Source organism: Podarcis bocagei (genome assembly GCF_964188305.1).
Source record: "Podarcis bocagei genome assembly, chromosome: 5".
Lineage (NCBI taxonomy): Eukaryota > Metazoa > Chordata > Lepidosauria > Squamata > Lacertidae > Podarcis > Podarcis bocagei.
The window spans coordinates 83,128,164-83,154,365 of record NC_138129.1 but is presented as its reverse complement, the minus strand read 5'-3'; the positions used below and the strand labels follow the sequence as shown (position 1 = coordinate 83,154,365).

The 26,202-nt window shown below is 38.7% G+C and overlaps 2 protein-coding genes across 2 annotated transcripts in view; one reads left to right on the top strand and one right to left on the bottom strand.

The window, feature by feature from the left end:
• The first annotated feature begins 122 nt into the window (after nt 1-122).
• On the top strand, nt 123-21,575 carry AKNAD1 (AKNA domain containing 1). The gene is made up of 19 exons (XM_081195531.1): nt 123-359; nt 4,282-5,418; nt 6,989-7,048; nt 7,870-8,011; nt 8,247-8,395; nt 8,506-8,565; nt 9,672-9,805; nt 11,191-11,356; nt 12,962-13,098; nt 14,512-14,602; nt 14,831-14,940; nt 16,189-16,283; nt 16,393-16,525; nt 16,776-16,873; nt 19,575-19,697; nt 20,121-20,192; nt 20,597-20,681; nt 20,957-21,101; nt 21,243-21,575. Exons 2-19 carry the CDS (start codon nt 4,399-4,401, stop codon nt 21,384-21,386), a joined length of 2,964 nt encoding a protein of 987 aa, XP_081051657.1. The 5' UTR covers nt 123-359; nt 4,282-4,398; the 3' UTR covers nt 21,387-21,575.
• A 755-nt stretch (nt 21,576-22,330) lies between these two features.
• STXBP3 (syntaxin binding protein 3) overlaps nt 22,331-26,202 on the bottom strand; it is a 31,808-nt gene continuing 27,936 nt past the window's right edge. The window contains exons 16-19 of the mRNA XM_081195107.1: nt 26,058-26,156; nt 24,392-24,477; nt 24,153-24,301; nt 22,331-23,209 (exon numbers count right to left, since the gene is read on the bottom strand). Of these exons, the coding sequence (XP_081051233.1) occupies nt 23,112-23,209; nt 24,153-24,301; nt 24,392-24,477; nt 26,058-26,156 (432 nt within the window). The 3' untranslated portion in view covers nt 22,331-23,111. The remainder of the gene's footprint in view (nt 23,210-24,152; nt 24,302-24,391; nt 24,478-26,057; nt 26,157-26,202) is intronic.

The following is a 26,202-nucleotide window of genomic DNA, read 5'->3' as shown; positions in this document are numbered from 1 at the left end:
CCAACCAACCCCCATCATGCTTTTGCCTGCTTGGTTGAGTGACGGGAAAAGGGGTGGGTGGGAAAAACTGCCGCCCGCGGGCGCATGCGCTGTACCGAGATGTCCTTTCCTCCCGTTTAAACAGTGTAATCTTTCAACTGCCGCCGCCCGCATCTTTCGCATTGGCCAATGAGAAGGCGAGTGGGGCGGGGCGGGTTTTTTTCCCTTCCTTCGCCTCGGCCTGCTCCACTTTTCATTGGTTTAAAGGCTGACAGTCGTTTGGGTCGGAATTTGATTTGAAGGAAAGTAGTTACAGTATTGAGCCCGAGCAGGGGCAGAAGGTACTTTGTCTTCGAGGAAAGGGGGTTTGCGCTGGAGCAGTTGAGTATTTGTTGCCATAACGAGAGTGTTTACTTAGTGTGGACACAGAAGTCCACGTAGCGTGATTACCCCGCCCTCTAAAGTGCATTCGATACTTTACTCGTGTACATAGGTTTGCGAAAGGACAAGTCTTTATTCCGGATTATTTCATTCCGGAATAAAAACTCCTATCTTTTGTGTTAAACCAGACACCGTATACACACGGTGACCGGGAAAGCTATCGTAAAGCCCGGAGCAAAAAACAACGAGGTGTCTTGTGGTACAGTACCTTAAAGACTTTACCAGATTTATTACCATAAACTTTCGTGGACTGTAGCCCACATCATCGGATGCATAAAGCGTTCATCTCAGTTACACGCTGAGGCAGCGAGCAGCTTTTGTTTTTGGTTTGCTGCCCCAAACACTAATCAGTATTTGAGTACCGGCACTTTTCTTGTTGCAATGGTGCACATGATGTTGGGGGTTGTAAACAGTGAAGAAAGAGGGAAATGAAAAGTTTTTCATTTATCTGATGAGGTGTGGACTGTAGTGCACAAAAACGCAAACCATAATAAATAGGATTGACTTTAACGTTGCTGCAAAAGACAAGTAATCTCTAGATTATTAGTTCATCCTTCCTGGTGGGAAGAATTTCCTGTTGCGTATGCACCAAGAAACCGATGGCCCCATATGAATCACCAAACGCCTAATATTGGGTCTCCCTATATGCAGTAAAAATACATTTGCCCTTTACCATGTGAAGTAGGCTAAGGAACATTATACATTCTCTACTGCCAGAGAAAGGGAGGGACAGTATAAAATAATTATAGTTACCTGCCTCAAGCCTTTGGCAATAAAGCTTAATACATTCATACAGGAAGGGGTGGAGATGGGAACACACCCATCATTCTCACTCAGCACATGGGATGTGCTCATCAGAAAGCATGCTTACCTGGTGCATCAAGGAAGCTTGATATTGTCTAGCAGCAAGGCTGCATCTGGAACTTGAGTACAGCTAAATATATATATATGAAGAGATACAAGGCGTGTTATGCTTTGGATGCTAGTTTACATATATCAGCCATAGTTTATCTTTGTTGTTGTTGTTTAGTCGTTTAGTCGTGTCCGACTCTTCGTGACCCCATGGACCAGAACACGCCAGGCACCCCTGTCCTCCACTACCTCCCGCAGTTTGGTCAAACCCATGCTGGTAACCTCGAAAACACTATCCAACCATCTTGTCCTCTGTCGCCCCCTTCTCCTTGTGCCCTCCATCTTTCCCAGCATCAGTGTCTTCTCCAGGGAGTCTTCTCTTCTCATGAGGTGGCCAAAGTACTGGAGCCTCAGCTTCACGATCTGTCCTTCCAGTGAGCACTCAGGGCTGATTTCCTTAAGAATGGATGCGTTTGATCTTCTTGCAGTCCATGGGACTCTCAAGAGTCTTCTCCAGCACCATAATTCAAAAGCATCAATTCTTCGGCGATCAGCCTTCTTTATGGTCCAGCTCTCACTTCAGTTTATCTTACAAGTGTATAAACAGACCAGAGCTTGAGTTCAAATACCTGCTTAGCCATGAAACTACTGTGTGACCTTGGGTCAGTCACATTCTCTCAGTCTAACAGGGTTGTTGCAAGGATAAATTGGGAGAAAGAAAAACCATTTACACCACTTTGAGCTACTTGGATATAAATGCAATAAATAAAATAATAATGTACTAACTAAGAGTTTTAGCAAAAATATTATTTTTTTACAAGCAAGTGGAATAGAGCAGTTTGACTCTGTCATGCATACCTTACACAGGATGCTGCAAAACAAGCCTCTGCTTGCACCTCTGCGGGTGCTGAAGTGATATTATCAGGATGCCTGTGTTGCCTCCTTCTGCTTTCCTAAACTATGTCATTGACGTTTTTAATTCCTAGTGCTTAAGAAACCGAGCTTCCATGTGTAAAGGGACTCCTCATAAGAAGATTCTAATGGACTAGAATACAAAACAAAGTAATTATGGAAAATACCTTTGAGGATTTTCAAATGAATGCACAGCGTCTCCTCCCTTTGCAACTCCCTCTTAGCCATGCTAATGTGAAACATTCCTAGAGATTGCCTGTCTAGATAATTTATAAAGATTTCAGAATGCAAACATTTGCTTTTGATCTTAAGAAGCAGTAACAGATGATGGCCATGATAATAGTAAATAATTAACTTGCATGGGCCTTCCCATATAAATAATTAAAAGTCTCCACTGTGTAGGTGGAATAAACAGATTTAAGACATTAAAGGCTTCAGAAGAAATCCAATACCCATTCGAAATACTCCTTCATAGGTCCCAATGAAAACAAAAGTTAGTTGTTAAGTGAGACTAGGCTCATTCTGACATTCCCACCCAGGACTGGAAAATGATGGTTTGTTACTCTATACTGTATTCCCTTTGTGATCCCACTGAACAATAGCAGGATGAAACCAGAATAATAAATAGCAAGGTGTCTTGTTGCATTTATAAAGATACTGTGCTACTCCAGTTTTCTAGGCTCAATATAAGGTTACAGCTTATGTAATTAAATATATCCACTATGAAAAGGCATTGCTGTGTCTGAGTCTTAACTGTTTGGTAGTAGGCAACAGAAAATGTTCCAAGAATTTTGCTATTATACTGGTTGCCTAGGAAATTAGCCAGACATTTGCCTGTGATGTGTAAGTATAAAGGAGCATTGTCAATTTAACGATTAATATTTTCTGTACAAGTATATGTACTGTTTCTGTTTTATAGATGTAATGGGAAATGAGCAGGATTTGTGTATTGAAAGATGCGGGGGGCAGGCATGAAATAAATATTTAAGGTGTAGTAATTTAAATTCTGTTTGCCTGTTTACATGCATTTGCCAGAGGGTATATAACAAGCTGTCACTTAGACCCCAAAGCAGTTTAGACTCTAGCAAAGTTGTCCAAGCATTTGACAAATGCTTGATGTTCCGAGCTACTTTGGTAGCCAAGCAAAATGTGTTGGTTTGCATATATAGAAACTAAGAAATGGCTAGTTCTTGTAAACTAACCCAAAGCCAGACCTCTAGGGGTGAGGAGTAAAATTATACTTCAAATGCACTTTTCATTTTAGAATATACACAGAAGTAGATCTACAGATATCCCAAGCCGTTCAGAGTTACATAAAGAGTGCTCTTTTGTCCAGTTAATGTAAAATTTGGAGCTAATAAAAATTTATCTGGGGATGCAGGTTAGTCAGAGTTTTCTGTTTGAAAAAAGTGCCTGGGACAAAAAAAAGAAATCCAATTTTTTTATTTCAATGGATTTACCTCAGACAAGAGTATATAGGATTGTCTTGATAAAATACCACCAGATGTTCTCTCTTACTTCCCTTTTTAATGTTCACATTGAAACCTTGCTGTCTCAAATAAGGACAAGGCTTGCACATTGTTAATCCATAGCTGTGTGGAAGGCAGCAATTTTTCAACCCGGTGGTGAAGTACTATTTGTTTGCATCCAAAACTCAGTGTTCATGAGCCACTGATAAATTTCAAATAGTGGAGGTGTAGTTCAGCAAATCATGCATATTTTTGAAATGTAGGGAGGTTTCTGGGACTAAATAATTACCAAGACTTCACCCCAAAAGGAGCTTATAACAGGGTAGCCCTACATTCAGGTGGATAAGGGAACTGATTTTTGCTCCACATTGCCAACACCTCAGGAATAGCAGTAGCCTTAGTTAAGCTGCAGCTAACTGGCACTATTGATTGTGGATATAATTTTCCTTCATCCTAGGTTAGATCCTTAGGCAACCCCAAAGATTTTAATTGCATTAATTATAAGTACTGTAGTACTGTATGTGAATGGACTCCAGAAAGTTTTAGAGTATGGAAAAGGAAGACTTACAAGTTTATTGTACTGTTTTATTTAGTTAAGCTAATGTGCATGTTCTCTCAAATCTTTCAGAATTTGAAAGCTGACATTCAGTGAAAGTCATATTGAATATGCTCAGAATATGAGTAGGTATTGTAGGTAAGAACAGTCTAACTGTATGAAGGCTAAGCCAATAATATAGTATTTGATATGCTTTACCCTGAAGACAATACCGATGATGAGCAAGAAGATCTGCCTTATGATGGAGATCTACAAAATACATATCAACACAAGTGTGATTCACAAAACCTAGAAAATTCAACTTGTGTAGAAGATGGATCTCAGCATGTTTTCACCTTGACACCTTCTCACATGAGCTGTCATTCAAAAGAAAAATCAGACTGCAAAACACAACTGCCTGAAACAAAAATAAATCTGGCAACATTGCAAAGGGAAAATGACATGGAATCTCCCAAGGCAACAGAGAAGGAGTTACTTACTTGGGATGTTAACAGTTTAGGAAGAAATCAACATCTATCCAACTCAAACATTTCAGATGTCCTTTTACGCCATTTTCCCCAAGACGAATTATCAAGTTTGTGCCAACTGATTGATTCTGAGACTCTCCCAGAGATATCATTTACTGAAAGTTTTGATGGAACTATCCTAAATAAAATTAAGATTTCAGAAAGTACAATATCTTTACCAAAGGAAGAAGGAAAAAATCTTGAATGCTGTAATTCAAAAAGAGAAGTAAAATTTGAATCAGCTGACAAAAATTGGGATTTGACTGAAGTTAAGGAGTTTGTAATGGATAAAAGTGTGAATCCCATTTGTGACAGAAAAGATTGTAAAGAAGATAATCTTCAACTTGTAATTGAGAAAGAACATGCAATTAATGAAGACTTCCATTATTTCTCAACCCCTAAAGAAGTGTACCAAGAGCACAAATATTTTCTGGAAACAACTTCGCATAATCTCAAAAATGGTCAACGTCAGGTTCATTATCAGCTTCCTGATTTTTCTAAGGTTGCTCCAAAGGTCAAAATACCTAAAGGAAAAAATAGCAACTCATGCCCTATACCTAAAAAGACCACACACACCCCAAATTTGCTTGGTAAATCAGAAGTTGTGAAAGATGTTTTAGAAGCGATGGATTCTTTGGACTCTGTTGCAACCAAGAATGAAGAAAAGGGAATTAGCACACCTGAACTAGACCAACAGCTAGAGGTAGATAAGAGGTGATATTGCACATAATTGGAATTGCCATTGATAGCCAAGCACAATCTTGGCTGTATTTATTATGCCTGTAACAACTCAGCTAGCCACAGATTTCTGTGTGTCTCTAGACACTGGTTTGTGCAACACGCTAAACTTTGACTTAGTGGGACCATGAAAATGGATGAACTCTTAGAAAGAACCAGCAGCTCTTTTGCTGCCACACTGATTTCTTAGCATTTCATCCAAAGTAGGGCTCACTCTCTCCTCATTAAGCATGAGCTTACAGCAAACTAGTCCATAAACTGTATGCCTACCTTTTATTTTTTTGTTAAATGTAAAACCAAAAACCAGGGAGACTCCACTATTCTGTGGAGGCAACCCTAAGCATGCTTTTTCTAATGAGAAAACCATATGAGCATAGTGAGAGTTAAAGGTAAAGGAATAAATATTAGCTGGTGTGCAAAGTGAAGAGTGCAGCCTAATACCTTACATTTGTGCTGAAGAATTTACCTGTGGGCTGGGATTGAAAGGAGACCTACTGCAAATAGGAAGCACTTCTACCCATAAAAGGGTCATTCCATGATTTCTGCTGGTTCCCCACTCTATGTGCCATGTCCCATACAGTTCCAGAGGTTTCCTGGCCAGCTTTTTGGAATTTCAGGGGACTATATTGGAAAGGATGATAATGGCAGTTGTTAAGATCCAAGCCATTACCTCCAGTCTAACCGTCCTGCAATATGCACTGATTGGGAAACTTCTACCAACCTGAGTTTTCCAAGGGTAATATATCCAGAAAAACATTTGTTATCTTCTTATTTGGTGGTGTACACATGATCCTATGTAAGAAAAACTTATTGAAACTTGATTATATCTTTCTTGCATAGTATTGTATATCATTTTGATTATGTATACTGCCTTGTTAATATTGGCACTGAAGAAATTATAGCAATAAGATATTTCCTCTTCATTAACATAAGCCCCTTTCATGTAACCATCTGTATGTGATCTTTTATATGTATATATTTTAATTCTAGTCCTGTTGTTAAATTATTGATTTTTATATGTTTTTAGTTGTTTCTATTTTAGTTGTGATCGGTCTATATACTCTTTTTATGGGAAAAGGTGATATTATTATTATTATTATTATTATTATTATTATTATTATTATTAATGAGCCCAAGCACCAGTTTGGATCCCAGACTGCACTTTCTACCCTAACCTTATCCTTTGCTCATAGCACTGCTTCCTAGCCCAATATCTATATTTTCCCCCATTCAGATGCATTATCACCATTAGCCACTTTTTCCAGAGTTCCCATTATATCCAGCACTCATCTCCCAGTGTAATAGCATCCAGTATCTCCTGAGCCTACCTTCTCTATGAGGATTTTCCTGCCCAATTTTTTGTTTTCTTTACAGTGCTTACTCTATTTGAATATAGATTTTTCCTAAGCAGCTAGAACATTAATGAATGACCTTGGCTATGGGAAAAGTATTGCTCACAGTCAATTGCTATTTTTGCTTTCCATATACAATATATGTTTATTGTTTTCTCTTTTTTATATCTATTGAAATATTAGCTACTGACAAAACAAGCTGAAGCTCAGAATCATATTGATCATCTAAGATTTAATACAAAGGTAAGTCTCCTAAAACATGAAGTCAGTTTTTCTTAATATCTTTTCTTGCTACAAAATATTAATATATTTTTTCTGAATACAAATGTTTTATTTATGCAGCTTTAGTATGCTGTGCATGGTATAATGCAAGCACATTCTGTATTCTTTTCAGTGTCTGTTTAAAACATGTGCAAGGCTGCCCAGACATGTAGAAATTACATGTGTTTTATCTCTTTTTAGCTACCATTGGTTTAAATCTTTTTATATATTATTCACTTTTTATACAGAATTTTAATGCTTTATTTTATATTTTTGCAAACCACTTAAGAGGTTTTCTTGTAGTCAAACAGAATGCAGTTCTTGTTAAATAAAATATGCATACTTTCATACTGTGGTTTATTTATGTCTCTGCTTCAGTATTTTATGGAGTATAGTGTGCTCACTCTTCCTAGAGCAGATGCACTGGAACAAGCTAATTTTCCTTGGGTATAGCTGGTATAAACAGTAACCCTAGTCCATGGCTATGTTTGAACAACCCTAGTGATGACTCCTCCTTTCCACCACCCAACTTCAATGACCTAAGATGTCTAATCAATTTGCTATGTATTTTACCTTGTTTGTGTAAACCCTGAAAGTTCCATTGAAGAGTGGTATATACATCTTTTAAATAAATTAAAATATACTGGTGTTTGGATATCGCTTGCCTAATTTTACCAATTTATTATTTGTGCCTGTGGATGCTTAGGGTGGGGGTGGGGTATCATAAAGAGAAAGGCAATTGAATGTTTCTATTGTGGGTGCTGATTTTGTACTTCACAATGAGTTTTTGTATATTTTAACAGATACCTCCTTGCTCAAATCAAAATAGACCAAATCCTGGCATTAAATCAGAAAGTCCTGGAATAACTACAGAAATGTCTACAGTTCTACCTGTAACAGTCCCTGTGAAGCCTATGGTTGGTTTCTCCCAGTCACCTTTCTCAGGTAGTTCAAATGGACTATTCAAATAATTAGAATATAATTTTTTATTTTACTTGTATAGCCCTCCAGAAGTTGTCTAACTACAACTCCCTGACCATTGGACTAAGCTGACGGGAACTAGATCGCATCTGGAGGGCCTCCGCTTAAGCCACCGCTGTTCTGCCTGTTTGCTGTTGTACACTGTATGAAGGAAATAGCATACAGATCACATTAGCACTTTTGTCATATTGTTCTGTAGAACTGCAGTCACAAAGAATGATCTCACCATTACCCTCAGCTGATGCAGCAAGACAATCATCTGGGAATCAACCTCTGTTGCAAAACGTTACAGAAGAAGAAAAGCTTTTTCAGATGTTAAAGGAACAGTCAAAAGAGCTAAAATCAAAAGTAATACAAATAGTTCTATTTTAAATACAATATATATTTGAAACAAACACCTTGTTTTTCTTAATACTCCATCTGAAAGCTTAAATGAAATGCATCCCTTTTTCTTAAAGGTGGAAACATTTTCTAACTGTCTTACACAGGATGTATTCCCAGTGGAAGAACGCCATCAGGTGAATACCTTTGTGTTTGAAAACAAAATTGTTACATTTTAAAACGCTGCTTTTGAAAAACTATATGTAAAAATAAAATGTATAAAATCTAGAATAGCAGCACTATTCTCTACATCTTATACTCAGAATGAAGTATAAAAATTGCTGCTTAAATCAGTTAAAATTAGTTTCCATTGAAATAAGTGAGACAGGTGAGTCACGACTTACATCTCATAGATTTAAATGGGAACTAAGTTCAGTTACCTTAATCTGTGCTTAATAATAAATCATTTTCATCATCTCAGAATCATGTGAAGTTGTAATATCATACTCTCTCTACAAGTTTGTACAGGAGAGGTGGTTAACCTATGGCCCTCCAGATATTGTTGGTTTACAGCTTCCATCATCCCTGACCATTGGTCTTGAATTCCAACATATGAATTCCAACATATGAAAGGGCACTGATTAGCCACCCCTGCTGTTTAGGACTGCAGTCTTAATGGAGCAGTTTTATGACCACAGGTCTTGCTATAAAGGCAATTATAATTTGAATAAATTCCTTCAATTACCTTAATTCCTAAATTACCTTCAGAATTAACTGGGAGATTTTCCTGAAGGGGAGTGAAGGCATTTGTTTAAGTATACCCTGCAGGCCACAGATGTAAAGCACCCGTAGATTAAGATTAATCAAATTTCTTAGTTGCCTACTGCAAAAGAAATCTCTGGGTGGCTTAAAAGAAATTTACAAAAACTATTTCAACATAATAAGTAATGATACTTACATAAATTGTATACCCCAAAGCGGCACCTCATTCATTTCTGCAGAGTAGGCAGCTCCATAAGCATATTTCTTCCACAGAATGCCACCTGCACAGACATATAGAGTTCTTGGTAGAGCAGTATTGTTTGAGTGCAACATTTTGACAAAACAGGCATTCAGTTAAATATAAGAAACGTTTGAAAAGTCTGGTGTAAACTACTTTAGCTGTTCATGTTATGTTTATCTTGTTATGTTTGAAGCTATTGCTGTGTCCATGGCATGTTTAAGGACAGCACTGAATATTTCAATTACTAACCTATAGAAAAACTGTCAAATAACACCAAGGTTACAAATTTTGTTTGTGAAGCTTTTAAGGCTTTTAAAGGAGCAACTAGACAAGCTGGAATGGAATTATTTAGCCACGAAGGAGAAACATTGCACATTTCGGCACCAACATCCCATGTACTCATCAATGAACATCGGAGAGTTTGATCCTAACAGGTCAAGTATTTTTTTAAAAACAATACTACACTAATAATGTAACCATTTTTAAAAATCTTACATTCACAACCTTGGTTATGTTAAAAAATTATTGGGACGCACATCAAAAATTACTTTACTTTTGGTCACCCACCAATTCTTTTTTTTTTTTTATAAAATTTTTTATTGGTTTTACAAAATTTTAGGGGGAAGTCCTAGAAAAGAGGGTTATGAAAATATGTTATGAAACTATACATGTATGTTTGTCTTTTTAAGTGTTTGTTTGTTTCCCACCAATTCTCTCCTGCAAATGCCTCCCAGGCTGATACAAGAAATAAGCCCAGTCGTGGTGAAAACAGAGTGCATCCCTTTCCTATCACTTCACCCTTAAAAATGCCTGCCATAATAGTTACAACAAATGTGGGTTTTGGAACAGGACTTAAGGAAGCTATCTTATACTGAGTCAGACCATTGGTCCATCTCTAACTCAGTATTATCTACATTGAATAGCAGCAGCTTTCCAGGGTTTCGCATGGGAGATGCTGGGGATTGAACTTTTGCATGCAAAGCCTGTATTCTACCACTGAACCATGGCCCTCCTTGCATGGCTCCCCCTATTGTTTGTCCTCCATTTATCTTAAGAGCCTTGCAAATATGAAACAGCAATTCCAGACATACAAACTGGCATTGGATTACTCTATGAGGTGGTAGGAAGGAAGTCAATATCCAGTAACTCACTATTGATACCGCTAGGGTTTTCTGAGTAAGGCAAGCTGGGAGTAAAACGAACAAGTGATTCATCCAGATGGGACAAGGAATTTGCAGGAAAGTCTGTGCAGAAGGATCCTGTACATGGAAATATGACATTGGGGAAGGCTAGATAGTTGTGCTTCTTCCCATTCACCTCTCAATCTGTAACTATGTCTGATGTGTGTCACTACATGCAGCTTCCCTGCACATGACATTATTAATAACGAGCCCTTTTCTATCTGTATCCAACCTTAAGATGTGGCTAGCAGCACTCACCTTTTTCATGATTGCGACCCTTATTTTGAAGTTCAAACTTCACCGTACTCAGTGCATGTTAAACATTGTGGGTTGCATCCCGTGCTGTGCCAGTGGGATTCTGCTGGTACAATGGGACTTCCCCAACCCTCCTGAGCTGATTGTGAGGGCATGCAGGAGGCTGGAAGGGTCAGGAGAGGAAGAGAAAGTTCTGCTTACATGCACAACAATCCATTGCGCTAGTGGAGCTACAGTGTCGGATAAGGCCTTTTAAATACTGTGATTTTTGACATTTCATTTCCTTACCTAGCCCATTGTATCTCTAATACGCTAATGCTAAGAACAAGAAGCATGTATCAATATTATAATGTAACTTTGTATCTTATATTATTTGGATTTAGAAAAGTAGAGGGGGAAATATTTAAGCTTGGGATGCTGCTTGAAGATATCAAAGAGAAAATGGATAAGACTGCCTGCAGCCCACGTTCCTCTGCTTTTGTAACATCACCATCATGCACACCCTGTGAATCTGCTTCTCCCTATTCAAGTCGTTCTGAGGTAAACCATTAAGTCCCAATAAAGAACAAAGCATATTGTTTTATATCACATTATCTTTACTGAGATTGCATGATTGAATTAATGTAATAGTAGAGTGGCAATACATGTACTCAAATTGTAGCAATGCTGTCATAGTGCCACACCCCTCTAATACACCAGTCCCATTTCACTGGATTTTCAGGTTTTGAAAGATTTCAGGTTTAGACCTTCTGAGTTTCTGTCTCCTCCACAGGATCATGCAATTTAGCTTTAAGCTAACAGCAGGCCTTTGGACCTCTTCCAGATATGTATATATCAAAATGTGCTCCTTGGGATGACTGTTGCTAAATTGTATTGAAATATTATTTTCCTGGTTTAACTGTTTTGTATCAATTTATGGCTTCCTGGGGTATGCTTAAACTTATCAGACATCATTTCTAGCAATGAGCCTGTGTGTTAATACATTACCATAGTTGCACAAGACTCTTCAGTCTAGAGGCGGTAGCTAATTAATCCTGGTTTTTAGATGTTTTGTAGACATTTAGACTTAACATGTGGATTCCTTCTATTTCATTAGGGAAGAAATTACTTCAAAACTATGAACTTCTTAGAATAATAGAATTGTAGAGTTGGAAGAGACCCCAAGGTTCATCTAATCCAACCTTCTGCAATGTAGGAATCTCAACTAAAGCATACATGACAGGTGGCCATCCAACCTTGGCTTAGAAACCTCCAAGGACAGAGAGGGAGTCTGTTCCCACTGTCTAACAGCTCTGTCAAAAAGCTCTTCCTGATGTTTAGTCAGAATCTACTTTCTTGTAACTTGAAGCTATTGGTTCGGATCCTAGCCTCTGGAGCCAGAAATCAAGTTTGTTTCATCTTCCATGTGACAGTCCTTTAGATATTTGAAGATGGCTTTCATGTCTGCTCACAGTATGTTTTCCAGGCTAAACTTATCCAACTCCCCCATAAGGCTTGGTTTCCAAACCGTTTAACATCTTGGTTGCCCTCTTCTGCACACATTCCAGCTTGTTAATATCCTTCTTAAACTGTGATGCCCAAAACTGGACACAGTATTCCAGGCATGGTCTGGCCAAGGCAGACTAGAGCAGGACTATGACTTGCCTTGATCAGGACAGTATACTTCAGTTGATGCAGCCTAGAATAGCATTAGCTTTTTTTTGCTGTTGCCTTACACAGTTGACTCGTGTTAAGCTTGTGGTCTACTAAGACCCCTAGGTCCTTTTCACATGTACTACTGGCAATCCAGGTGTCCTCCATCTTATATTTGTGCAGTTGGCTCTTCCTATCTAAGTGTAGAACCTTACATTTGTATCTATTGAAATTCATTTTGTTAGTTTGGGCCCAGTTCTTCACCCTGTTAAGGTCATCTTGAATCTCCTTAATTAACAGGAGTGAAAATTACAATATTTTTTCAGTTTTTCAGATCTTTTGGTTGGCATGCAAAGTGGGTTTTGCAGATGAAAATGGTGTGTGTGTATGTATATATATATATATATATATATATATATATATATATGCACGCAGAACTCTCCAACATTGTGAAATTGCTATGAATGTAGCAAGTTCTTCAGTAGATCATAATATCCATTTCCCCATGTGGTTCTTTCATAGAGTCCAGCTTCTTCTGGCATGAATATTGCTAAGAATAAAAACTATGGAGACAATAGAAGTCAGCCTATGGAGATGCTTCCACAGAGAATGTATCAGCAATCTAACAAAGGTAGCCAACATCATCCCTTTCATCAGAAGTAAGTATTATCCATGGAAGTTGACTATTAAATGGGTCATAATGTGTTAACTATTTGCTCAGTTCAGCAGATCTCCAAATCATGGCCTAGAAGGCACAAAACATATCAAATACTTGCATGCTCTTTCTCATGAATTGGTATGCTATGTTTAGTGCTTGCTCTTGCCAACCCATATTTGGAAAGTGGTTTTACAGTTCTGGTTTGGAGGGCAAGCACTATCCATAGCTTGGCAACTCAGATCTCACAGCAAAATATATTGAGCATTAAACTATAAACTGGAAGTAAAGCGGTATGTGAAGAGTGTGTGCATGAGCCCATGCTTTTGGCCATTGGTATCTGAAAGAGAGCCTATTCTGACAGGCCAAATATAAATGTTTTGACTAAGGTCCAAAGAACTAACTTAGGTATGGCCAAGTGTTTACATATATGCAAACATTTTATTTGACTATTTTACCTATATTTCCAAGCAGATCCTAATTTTAACATGTTCCCCCACTAACGATATCACTACCAAAGTGGGAAACCTCTGTGCATCATGTATCAGTAGAAACTAGATGATTAAAGCACCTTACCAGCCACACTAGTACTCAACAATTCATTCTAGTGTGACTGAATGTGCGACAACACACACACATATCCTATGCAAATAGTCTTTTGCTGGCCTGTAAACTAAAATTCTATTTGCTTGATTATAATTTAGTGGCTGATCTGTGATTGGAATAATAATAAAGACAGATATATATGCAATATAAAACAATCAGCTCCATGCCATATCATAAGTTGTTTTGTATGAAACTCACCTTTTTTTCTAAGTGGTTTACTATGCAGCATTGAGGCTCTTTTTCAGAAACATACATTCAACCTCTTTTAGGTTCATAGAGCTGGTTGTACATTTCTTTGGAGTGTAGACCATTCCAGCTGAATTAACTTTAACATTAGTGTTAAAAGGCTCGTTATAAAGCAACATCATTAGTGTTAAAAGGCTCGTTATAAAGCAACGGCTGCATATTGAAAAAAGCCTTATAAATGTGAAATACGGACTTGAAGACGTATAGGGCAACACACAGGACAGTATCCAATTATGTCTGTTTGCTTGTGCAATCAGACTTTTGGATTCTCTTCTTGTTCCTCCAGTTCCAACTCACATCCCCTCTGAAGCATATTTTGAAAACTTGTTTGCACGGGGGATGTCTGTAGAAAAAGACTTGCACGAACAGATACCCACTCACTATGTTGGATCTCACCCACAGAATATAACTTTCTTCTTCCCATTTGTACCAATTCATTCTGTGCCTCCCTCAGATCTGCAAACAGTTGTTTAGTGAATTTATAACCTGTTTTTAAAATATCAAAATTACAAGGAGTTATTATTAAAGACACATTTAATAAAACAGAATTTTGCTTTCCCCTTAGCCAGCTAGAGCTGCAAACTAAACATTCTTGTGAAGATATAGTGAATCCTCTGGAAAAATCAGGACTCCCAGCAAATAAGCAAGCTACTCATGTAAGTCAATTTGATTCTTAATTTATTGTTTTATCAGCTTGATAAAACTAAGATGGTTCTAATTAATTACTGTTGACTTTAATTACTGTTGACTAGGCTAACATCCTAAGAAAATTCAATTGCTGTCATTCAAATAAATGTACGAGGAACAATGTGCATTAATGCAGCAGGTGTTGACGATGTAAATAATAAGAGTCCTTTGTTAATGTACTTTGTTTTGTAATATAGCAGCACTGCTCCTTTTCACCCATAAAAAAGGCTGGAGGGCTGCAATCCCACAAACCACTTATAGGCAGAGGAAATCAAAATGATTACAGTGATCAAGAAAACACAGATGGGTAAGTTTTAATCTCAGAGGTTCCAAAATATACTCTCTCAACTATTCCAACTATAACACATTTGCACTGTATGATTAGCAACAAGGCCAGCTTCGGGTTGTGTGCCCTTGGGCAACTGAGTATCAGTTGACTCCTTTGGCACCACCGATTTTGCACCGCCCCTTCTTATTCTAACCACTCTCCTTCCCTCTTTGTCACTTCTCGCTCATAACCAAAACAAGTCTTATTCAACAGAATCTCCTATTTTCAAATAAAAATATACATTTTTTAACATCACTAATTGCCTATTTTTGAGCTGGGGTAGACTTTATAGTCTATCTGGCTAATAAAAGCTGTAAAAATTAAAGCCTCTATTGAAAGATGCCAGCATTTGTGCTACTGTCACAATCTCAGCCACCATCAAATCAAAACCTCTCAGTTCCCAATAGTTGCTAGCAACCAATGCCAATGATCTGAATAATGTTGACGGCAGTTATTCCCCACATAGAGCAATTGAATTTTAATTTGTAACAGACATGACAAAGTTTGCAGAACTTAGTGTTTATCTATGGTCCTTCCTGAAGCACCTGATCTGCAATGTCATGCTGGTGGAAACAATAATTTCCAAGTAACAGCTAGCCACCACATCACAAATTACTTGTAGGATTTTGCAAACTTGTAGACAGATATTAATATTTACAGATCAGCACATCTAAAACACACATAGCAAATCCAGCCTTGCTGTTACAGAAATACACTTTAGCTCAAACAAGCCAAACAAATGTTTTCTCAGACTCCGACCAGATACTATAATAAAAAAGGATATAAGAAAAAGAAACTTCAAAAAGAAAACGCACACCAGCTTCAATTTCCCTAAACAAAATGGAGCACCATCCCTACTAGGAAAGACTTAGTTTAGTAAAAGAGAAAAATAAGGGAAGATGTGGTAGAGAATTATTGAATTATGGGTTTTAAAACTATACATGATCCAGGTTTATACTGTTGCATTGCTTATGTGCAGTTTCACTTTTCTTTATAGCTTTGATAACTAGGAATGATTAATAGTGTTTTAAAGAGTATCTGGAATTGGCGCCTCAATAACATGTTTTTGTAAGGGGGGTCTTTTGACACAACAGTGCTGGCTTGCAAAAGGAGAGTTCTAGGGCTCATGCTTAAAATGCTGATTACAGAATTTGCTATGTCCTTTATATTGTGCTGATCCTTTCTCTGACATGCATTGTGCTCATATTTTATTTTTTACCCCATAAGTAATTTAAGCTATTGGGAAATGAGATCTCCACCCCCAGCCAATCCATATAATACCAACAATCAAGAATCCAACGTGACTATAATGAAAGAACAAGGTACAGAAAGATAAATCAGCAAAAGTATGTAAGTTTTTAAAAATCAGCAAAATAATTCTAATAGATATCACCCACTAATCCATTTTTTCTGATATACATTTTTTCATAGGAAGCGTAACTTATCCTTCAGATTACAGGTTTCTTGATGAGTTGAGGAATCCTGCAAAGGATCATATTATTATACATCCTAGACTGAAAATACAGTTATCAAGTAGACAAGTTTGTCCCTGTTCTTCCAGCAGGTTAGTATGTACATTGCTAAACCTAAACTACACACAAACCAAATGTGCACTCTCACAATGTTGAGGAACACATCCCTGATATGTCTCATAGGGTGCAATCCTAAACCCATTTACATGGGACTAAGTCCCATTGAATTCAGTAGGATTTGATTTTGAGTAGACGAGTAGAAGACTGCAATGTTAAGAACCTCTGTGCTGATTGTTAACGTACAATTAAGCCTCTCTCCTGTGTTATCTGTTTCCAACACAGAAATAAAAAAATGGAGCACAGGAAAATAAAAGAAAAGCCAGACTGTGAAAGGTACTCTATCTTCTTAGAAGGAAAAGCGATGGATTTAGATTTATCAGGTACTTAAGTTTTGGTAATATTAACAAAAGGCCTCACATTATTTGGAATTTAAGTCTGAACTACTAAGCATCTCTAGTAAACATTACAATAATCTGATGTCAGTTAAAGTCAATGGGTGTGATTGAATGTAGCAAGACTGGGCTTCTGCTTCCTTGTCGCAGCTCCCCCCCCCAAAAAAAAACTGGAGGGCTAGATCCTCAGAAGCAGATTTTCTGGAGGGCTAGATCCTCAGAAGCAGATTTTCGGGAGATACAATTGTGCTAGAACAGGGAAAAGAAAACTGCAAGTTCTGTAGTTTCCAGCAAAAAACAGCTGCTATAGGCAGCAAAAAAAGATGCGCTAGTGCCCCCGTATCAATGAGTACTGTCACACAAAAAAGATCAATAAACGTACGTGTGTGTGTGTACATATGCATACAGTGGTACCTTGGGTTGAAGACGCTACAGGTTACAGGTGCTTCGGGTCACAAACTCCGCTGACCAGGAAGTGGTTGCTCCAGGTTAAGAACTTTTCCCCAGGATAAGAACGGAAATCGCGCACCAGCGGTGCAGCAGCAACAAACAGGAGGCCCCATTAGCAAAAGCACGCTTCAGGTTAAGAAGAAGAAGAAGAAGAAGAAGAAGAAGAAGAAGAAGAAGAAGAGGAGGAGTTTGGATTTGATATCCCGCCTTTCACTCCCCTTCAGGAGTCTCAAAGCGGCTAACATTCTCCTTTCCCTTCCTCCCCCACAACAAACACTCTGTGAGGTGAGTGGGGCTGAGAGACTTCACAGAAGTGTGACTGGCCCAAGGTCACCCAAGGTCACCAAGGTCACCCAGCAGCTGCATGTGGAGGAGCGGAGACACGAACCCGGTTTCCCAGGTTAAGAACTGTTTCAGGTTAAGAACGGACCTCTGGAACAAATTAAGTTCTTAACCTGAGGTACCACTGTACAGCTTTAAGTATATGTAAGTACAGTGGTGCCCCGCAAGACGAATGCCTTGCAAGACGGAAAACTCGCTAGACGAAAGAGTTTTCCGTTTTGGAGGTGCTTCGCAAAACGAATCTCCTACGGGCTTGCTTCGCAAGACAACAATGTCTTGTGAGTTCCTGCTGGTTTTTTTTCCTTCCCCCCCTTTTTCTAAGCCGCTAAGCCGCTTATCAGCTGATCCGATCAGCAGATAAGCCGCTAATAGTGCTAAGCCGCTTATCAGCTGATCCGATCAGCAGATAAGCCTCTAATAGCGCTAAGCCGCTAATCCTTCAATGGGCTTGCTTCGCAAGACGAAAAAAACCGCTAGACGAAGAGAATCACAGAACGGATTCTTTTCGTCTTGCGAGGCACCACTGTATTTATAAATAAAAAATTTATCAGGGTAATGCACCTGTGCACTCCCATGGTCCCAATCAAAAGCAACCATCTCATTCAGGCAAAAGAAACCACATGTTTGGCTAGATGCATTTTAAACATCAACAGTGAGCTTCCTTGGTTGTCCAACTGGAAGTATAGCGCTAAAAAGTTATGGGATTCTTAGTAACATAAAGGTAAAGGGACCCCTGACCATTCGGTCCAGTCGTGACCGACTCTGGGGTTGTGGCGTTCATCTCGCTTTATTGGCCGAGGGAGCCGGCATTTTTCCACAGCTAGCTTCCGGGTCATGTGGCCAGCATGACTAAGCCACTTCTGGCGAACCAGAGCAGCACATGGAAACACCGTTTATCTTCCCTCGCCGAAGCGGTACCTATTTATCTACTTGCACTTGGACGTGCTTTTGAACTGCTAGGTTGGCAGGAGCAGGGACCGAGCAACAGGAGCTCACCCCGTCGCGGGGATTTGAACCACCGACCTTCTGATCGGCAAGTCCTAGGCTCTGTGGTTTAACCCACAGCGCAACCCATGTCCTCTTAGTAACATAGGGCTCAATTAATGCTTCAGCTGGTCCTGATGACTGACTGGTACAAACGGCTATTACTCCAGCGTTAGAAGACCTTGACTGACTTTCCCCTCCTAGCTCAGTTAGAACCCTAAATGGCGAAGGGCCATGGTATCTAAAGGATCACCTTTTTTCATTTAAATCCAGCCATCAATACCTTTATCAGAAGTGAATCTGCATGTGTACCGCCCTTCTGAAGTTAGGCAGGTGGCAACCAAAAAGCCTTTTCTACAGTAGCACCATCTTATGGGATTCTCCCCATAGAAGCAGAATGCTTTTGCCTGGCTCCTAAAGATACATAACGAAGGCACCAGACAAGTCTCTCTGGGGAGAGCATTCCACAAACAGGGTGCTACCACAGATAAGGCCCGTGGAGGAGGCTCTCAAAGAAGGGCCTCAGATGATTGCAGGGTCTGGGTTAGTTCATATGGGGAGAGGTAGTCTTTGAGGTATTTGTGCACATTTATGATCCTTTAAATTGTTTTTGCTGCTGCTTTAAATCTGTTGTTGCTGTTAAATCTCCATGCTTTTACTCTTGGTTTGACACCATTTTTTATTGTGCCTTGCAAGCTTCCTTGGGACTGTTTGTGGGTGAAAGGGAAGGTGCGAATTCCAGGAATATACAATAATTTTATACATACGTTAGTGTTTCAATTGTTCCAAGAGACTTAACTGACATAGCAGCAGTCATTACAGATTTTAACAAAGTCAAGCAAGCCTTACATTTCTAAGGCCAATACATTACATATGTATTAACATGTTTGTTTAACTTGGGGTGCGGTGTTAGGTAGTGACACCGAAGACACTTCGTTCTCACACCTACTAGACAGTTCAAGCAGTGAAGTATGTCTGGAAAAGAGTATTAAAAGTCATGGATCATGGACAATGGGTCTACAAGAACAAAATGAAGGTAGAATAATTTTTGTAAGGTATTCTTTTGTATAGTATATGGAAAATTCTGGATATAATTAACACAAAATTTTGATCTTTATATAAATTTAGCTGAAGACACCAAAGTGGTATTATCATACTTCTGTGCCCATTCCACTTGTTGAATCAAGAACAGCAAGCCTAAATCAGCTGTACAATCAAATTAATCTGCATGAGAATGCAGATTACACACAATGCAAAAATATACAAATCACGATTTTTGCATAACTACATCACAGTCTGAATCACTAAAAATCTGCAGATTTCCTCTGGAAGAGAAAATACCTATTTTTGGTAGTTTTCACAAAAGTCTTCAGAACACTTAAGCTATGTACAAAAACACAGACTGACTCTGGGCTAAGTTGCTGTTTTACTTTCTTTTGCCTTCTTTTTATTTCAACAGACTTCTCTCAAAGAGATTGGAAAGCCAGTCAAAGAAAGAGTTATAGTAAGGAAAGTGATGAGTGTAAGAGGGGTAAATCTTGATTTACCGTACAGTTAATAATTAAGCATAAGCTAATACCAAAAACATTTCTTGAAAGGGAAAAACAAAATACACATAATCTCAGACAGTTTTTTAAACAAAAGAGAAGTTAAAGGGAATGACCCATGCCCTTTCAAAAGCTGTGAAACTCAGTGGAGCCCCTTCACATCCTGCTGTTTTTTGCATATAGAAAATGGCCTTAATGGCCTTAGAAGCTTGTCACACCCTGTGTGATTCCTTTTCTAAGGTGTTAATTAAAAATGAAAGAGCAGTTATACTTGTGTTCGAAACATTTAATCATCAATGCTTAATAGTAGGCTGGAGCAGGGACCAGGTAATGTAGTGAACGTGTTTAATTGCATTTCTTAAAAATATTTTTTTGATTTTTTTTTTAGCTAGTTCGCAGAAGCAAAGCATCAACCTTCAAAGGATATATACAAAGAAACAACCAGAAGAGTTTATAGAAAGGCTATGTGACAGGTAACATACATCATCAGTTTTAAAACCAAGTTACTTATAACCCTAGCTTATAACTAATTTTCATGGGCAAGTTTGTTTTATTTGTAGCAATGCATGCCAATACTTTTAAGATCACATCAAAAAATGTAATTTTGAATTCAGCCTTTTGTGGTGCCCTTGTGGGCTTAGAAGTAATATAATTAATTTAGAACTAGCAAGCAGACACTAGCTGTTAAGCATAGAATGTATTTTTGTGTATCAATATGATATGCCTGTGATTTCTTGTTACACTCTAGACAAAATCTACATATTCCCCAAACTCGCTACTCAAGGATGCATGATACTATTATCCTTTCACCACAATACCTCACTAGTAGGAATATTTATGGAAGGCCAGTATGCGGTCTGAGAAACAGGCACCTCAAGGAGACACATTCAAAGGTATGTGGGGAGCCTTGTATCTACAGAAAAGAAAATGGAGAAATCTTTGAAAATTTTCATTACAATGAAACAAGTGAACTTTTCTCCCCATGTCCAATCAGTGATGTTAATTACAAGCAGGGTTTTCTCCCCCCTTAACAGATATTAAGTTCCACTTTGGATGATGTTATACAGACTGCAAACAATTTGAAGAAAACTACAGAACACATGGTGCAAGTTGTTTCAGAAGATTTAGCCAAGGCCAAAATTCAGACACTTTCCAGTCTTGCAGCTAGCCAATACTAAATCTGAATGTGTTTTGAAAACTGACAGAACTATATTATATTTAAAAGAGAGATGATTAGAATGTGTAAAGAATGAAAATGCACCAATTCTCTCCTTATTCTTCATCTTAAATAACCTAAAATCTGTTACATAAAAAATAACAGAAATTATCAAGTTGTGAGTTAATAATAAATAGGTTTTACAAAATCATGCATTGTATACGTATGTTTAGCTCAGTTTGGAACTTAGGATAAGTATATTTCCCACTTAGTGTTGGTACAGAAGAATCATCCATTTGACTAGTCCAGTCATTTAATCTCAGACACAAACTCAGATAATTTAGTAGGCGGCACAATTATTTTTATATCAGTATGGCTTAAAAAATTCTAATTTATTGCCCAGCAACAGCCCATTTATGTCACTCCCTCCCCCAAATAAAGAAGTAAGAAAGGAAATATGGGGAATATATGTGGGATTGACCAATGATGCAGTTCATTTTGCAAGCTGATGAAAGAAGCAAGTCAGTCATCTGCCGTGTACTGCATTCTTTTTCAGAGTCCTGACAAAAATTACCAAAACAAGTAATTAATGTGAAGAGAATCAGAACTTACAGGGTTAACAGTTCTGAGTGACGTCTCACATTCTGAGGCGTGGTTATGTTCACATACGGGAACGTTCTCTGTGTGTGAGTTCTCTTTCGGTTTTGACCGAGAGGCGAAAGATGTGCGCTCTTTCGCCGGGCTGATTTATGATGTTTTTCTACACGATTAAAGACTGTTGGAGATAAGCAAGAAAGCCTGCGTGCAGTCTGATTTATTACACACACATTGCAACAGTTTTCTACCGCTGCGGAGACTCTGCTGAAGGACGCTGACAGTGAGCTACCCACGGGAGTCCAGTGTGGCGCAGGAAAGCGTGCCGGACTCCATCATCAAGCCACAATTAAGACAACATATTCTTCAGTGTTCTTGATTGTTGATAAAAGGTTTATTACTTTCATGATTAACTTCACCCAAATACCATACAGAGAACCATGCAATCCCCGACACACATAACCAAAGTTCTGTCTTGAGATTTCTCAGGAAAATTTTAACTTGCACTTTGTACCTCACTGAAAGCAGCTGTCTATGACACTCTTACAAGTTGCATGGAATCTTGTAGCTTACCAAATTGTAGTTGTGCTATACATTTACATTTCCTCTTGTAGCTAAGCTCATTGCCCTTTTATAATAGTATTTTTAGAAACAGACTTTTTTTCCAGGATAGAAAGTTTACACATTATTACTGAAAAATCATTAGCATATATACAAATGTTTCCCAAGTCCAAGCATGATATATTGCGATGGTGAGCATTCTCTACACCAAACACTTTGCCGCAAAATGCCATCTATAACCAAGTACAGTAATATAAAAACATAAGCTGTTACATACATCTTATTCTTATCCATTACCTGCCCCTTCCCCCCCAACCCAAGGAAAGCAGATTTCAAATTATAAAAAGAACAGTCCCAAATACAGCACTGATTTATAAAATATGTACATAGGGTACAATCCAGTTCAAATCAAGGACTTTTAAGACCTGCTGATTTCAATAGGGAAGTCAGATATGTAACACTTCTCCCACTGTAATCATTTGAACTTAAAACACTCTTAACTATCACTAAATTGTATCCATAATATTTATATTATGTGTTCTTAATATCTCTTAAATTAAGCACAGCTGAAAATCTTTGAACGTTATAATCTCTATTCATTCTTAAAAAAGACTGTATCCTTTGATTTTGTTACAGTAAGTGCTTTTACATCATCCAGTAGTCTTCTAGGTGTCACGATGTGAGTGGAACCTGGTAAAAACAAGATGTAATCTTGAAGGGACAGTCATCAACAACATTAAGCTTATTAAACTTGTAACTGGGGAAGGGACAATCTGCATCCTCATTAGGGTGCTGGGTTTGGTAAAGAGGTTTAAACCTCTCTGTACACCTCCGTGCTGTGTATATCCTGCCTTTTTGCTGCCACTGCCAAAAACAGTGAAGTATTGGGGGTGTGATTTGGATGAGGGGTACTTTGGGTCCCAGGGCACAGGATTAGCAACCCCTGAACAAAGTAATAACCTTGAGGCAACTTGTTAATTTCCTCCTAGATGCCATTAGTTTCTCCAGCAAATCAGTATGACAACAGTAGTACATATTACAGCCAAGTGGCCATAACAGTGAAACATTTGCTGGGAAATGTTAATCGCACACATTTCCTACTTCAAACTGCTCCTTCCCCAAACAGTTTTTCCTTTATTTTGAAAAAAAATAAAAGACTATCTGCATGCTATTACATGCATGTGCATTCAACATGTAGTTAGGCTCCTAAAACTATTTGAAGCTAACGTGAGTTGCCAGTTGCTGTTATTTCAGAAAGATAATTGCAAAATTTGATGCAGCTTTACAGAGAAATGAACTACATGAGAATGCAAGGATAAAACACTTGTAGGAGAGGATTCATGCTTTCTGATAATATGCAGACTAGATACAACAGCTATTTTAAATTGCTTGATTCTTAGAGGAACCAAGAGGAAGATTCAAGAGAACCAATCCAGAAATAAGTACTTTAGTCTTATGTAGAAGGGGTAGTAATGTTTAGAAATGTAAGTGGCGAAGTCAAATTGTAGAGGGAGCAGAAGGGGAATAAAATAAAGGACAAAAAAGGAAGCAAAAATAAATCCTGGTGCTCCTATCGCTTCAAAAGCCAAGCAGTTTTTAGACAACAATCCTGTCTAAGCATAATTAGGCTTACCAATAATAACTTCACAAGACTTGTAGGCTTGAGAAACTTCATATGCACAGCGCATCTCAGAATATGTAATGCCTCCAATGACGAACACAATTAGCCTTGATCCACTTTTCCGGTCATCCAAGTAACTACTTTTGGGTTTATTGCGAGCACTGTAAAACAGAGTGGAAAAAAGGGACATTTGGAAATTAAAGGGGGAACATGCACACAATTTTTAATTTGAATACCATTAAATCACTTACCTCACTGCTCCAGAACCATTCCATGGTGCAGGGCACTGGGAACAATAAGGCCAGTCTTTTGTGTCCAGTTTATTTTCTATAGCATCCTGGAATAAAATAGATTCTTTAAACAAATTAAGGTGATACAAAGTATTTATTCTGAGACTTCAAAATCCCCAGATTTTCTGTGACTAGAAAGCAGGCATGAAGCCAGCATATAGCAACAAACGTTTCCTGGATAAATTATGTAAACGTGTTGACAAAAGAATGGAAGGTAAGGTTCCGAGGAACAAGCTACCTTTCTGAATGAAGGAACTGCCTTGTTATAAATAGCTTAAGTCCACACTTTAAACCATTGATTTCTTCTCCCACAGACTAATTGAAAATTGCTGAGAGTCTTGGTGGATACTTAATAATTCTTCTGCCTGCTGCAGCAATTTTAATTCCATATACCGTATTTTTCGCTCTATAAGATGCGCTTTTCCCCTCCAAAAATTAAGGGGAAATGTGTGTGCGTCCTATGGAGCGAATGCAGGCTCCTTGACTTCAGCGAAAGCAACGTGAAGCCTCTGAAGTGCAGAGGGAGCGCTCCCTCCGCGCTCCGGAGGCTACGCGTTGCTTTCGCTGAAGCCTGGAGAGCAAGAGGGGTCGGTGCGCACCGACCCCTCTCGCTCTCCAGGCTTCAGCGATAGCCGCCTGAAGCCTGCGGAGCGCAGCGCGAGTTTCGCTGAAGGCAGGAGAGCAAAACTCTCCTGGCTTCAGCAGAGAGGGAGAGCTGCGCAGTGCCCCTTCAGCCAAGCAGGAGGAGAAATGGAAGGGGCTCCGTTTCCCCTGCCGCTTCGCTGAAGGGGCGCTGAGTAGAGGGGGAGAATTTTTTTCTTGTTTTCCCCCTCTAAAACAAGGTGCGTCCTATGATCTGGTGCGTCCTAGAGAGTGAAAAATACGGTCATTTCTGCATTTCTCTCTTTAATCACTCCTTATTTTCTGATGAACAGTATAAATGCTTAAGGCACACTACGACTCTTTATTATTAAACTGTCTTTATAAATGTCTGTTGTGCCCAGTTTGAAAGCTTTATGCAAGCATAAAGAGGGCTCTCATCCTCAGCCCAATAGCACTTCCAATGGAAGGAGTGTGTCCATAGATGGAATAGATTTCCACTCTCTTTTATACTCCTCCCAACTAGCTGCCTCCAAATCTGGATCCTATTTAGCAGATTTTTGGAGTGCATCAGGACTGCAGTTGAGAGGAGAGAAAGATGAACTCCTGTTGTGCAAATGGAAGTCTGCTTGTACAAAGTTGGGTTATACCTTCTGTATTAGACGGAAGCAACTGTGTTATACTGGTCTAAAAATTAGGAGTGTGAAACATCAGACTCAGAATATGACGTTCTAGAAACCTGTATCACGCCCTCAGGACTCTCCCCAAGTCATGCCTTCTCCCCAGAAGGTTGTACAGAAGAGAATAGAGGCCCTGGGCTGAAAAAAGCTCTCCGCCTCTGGATTAAATGTAGCACACAACTATATGTTTTGACCTATGCGGTCATTCCCCCAGAAAACTTATCAGGAGTAAAAGGTCTATATTAAATGCAACTAAAATAGGGATAGCAACAGCACACAAGCAGAATTTCTTAAAAACATCCAATATTATGTGCATGACTAAAAGCTATTTTATTTAGAAATTTTACCTCCATAATATCCTTAATAACAGGTGTCCACCTAGAAAGTTGAAATGTTTGTTCTGAGGAACGATCCTTCCTCGATGATCTGCGCTGTTGTGATGCGGCCTAAAAAGCCAAAGAGATTGAGCTTGATTGCTACTGAACGCTGTTA

Excerpts from the sequence above, each read along its gene's own strand:
- AKNAD1 (XM_081195531.1), top strand. The coding sequence starts at position 4,399 with ATGCTTTACCCTGAAGACAATACCGATGATGAGCAAGAAGATCTGCCT. Across the intron at positions 8,396-8,505 it reads CAAAAGAGCTAAAATCAAAA|GTGGAAACATTTTCTAACTG; the intron begins GTAATACAAATA and ends TTTTTCTTAAAG. Across the intron at positions 9,806-11,190 it reads GGAGAGTTTGATCCTAACAG|AAAAGTAGAGGGGGAAATAT; the intron begins GTCAAGTATTTT and ends ATTTGGATTTAG.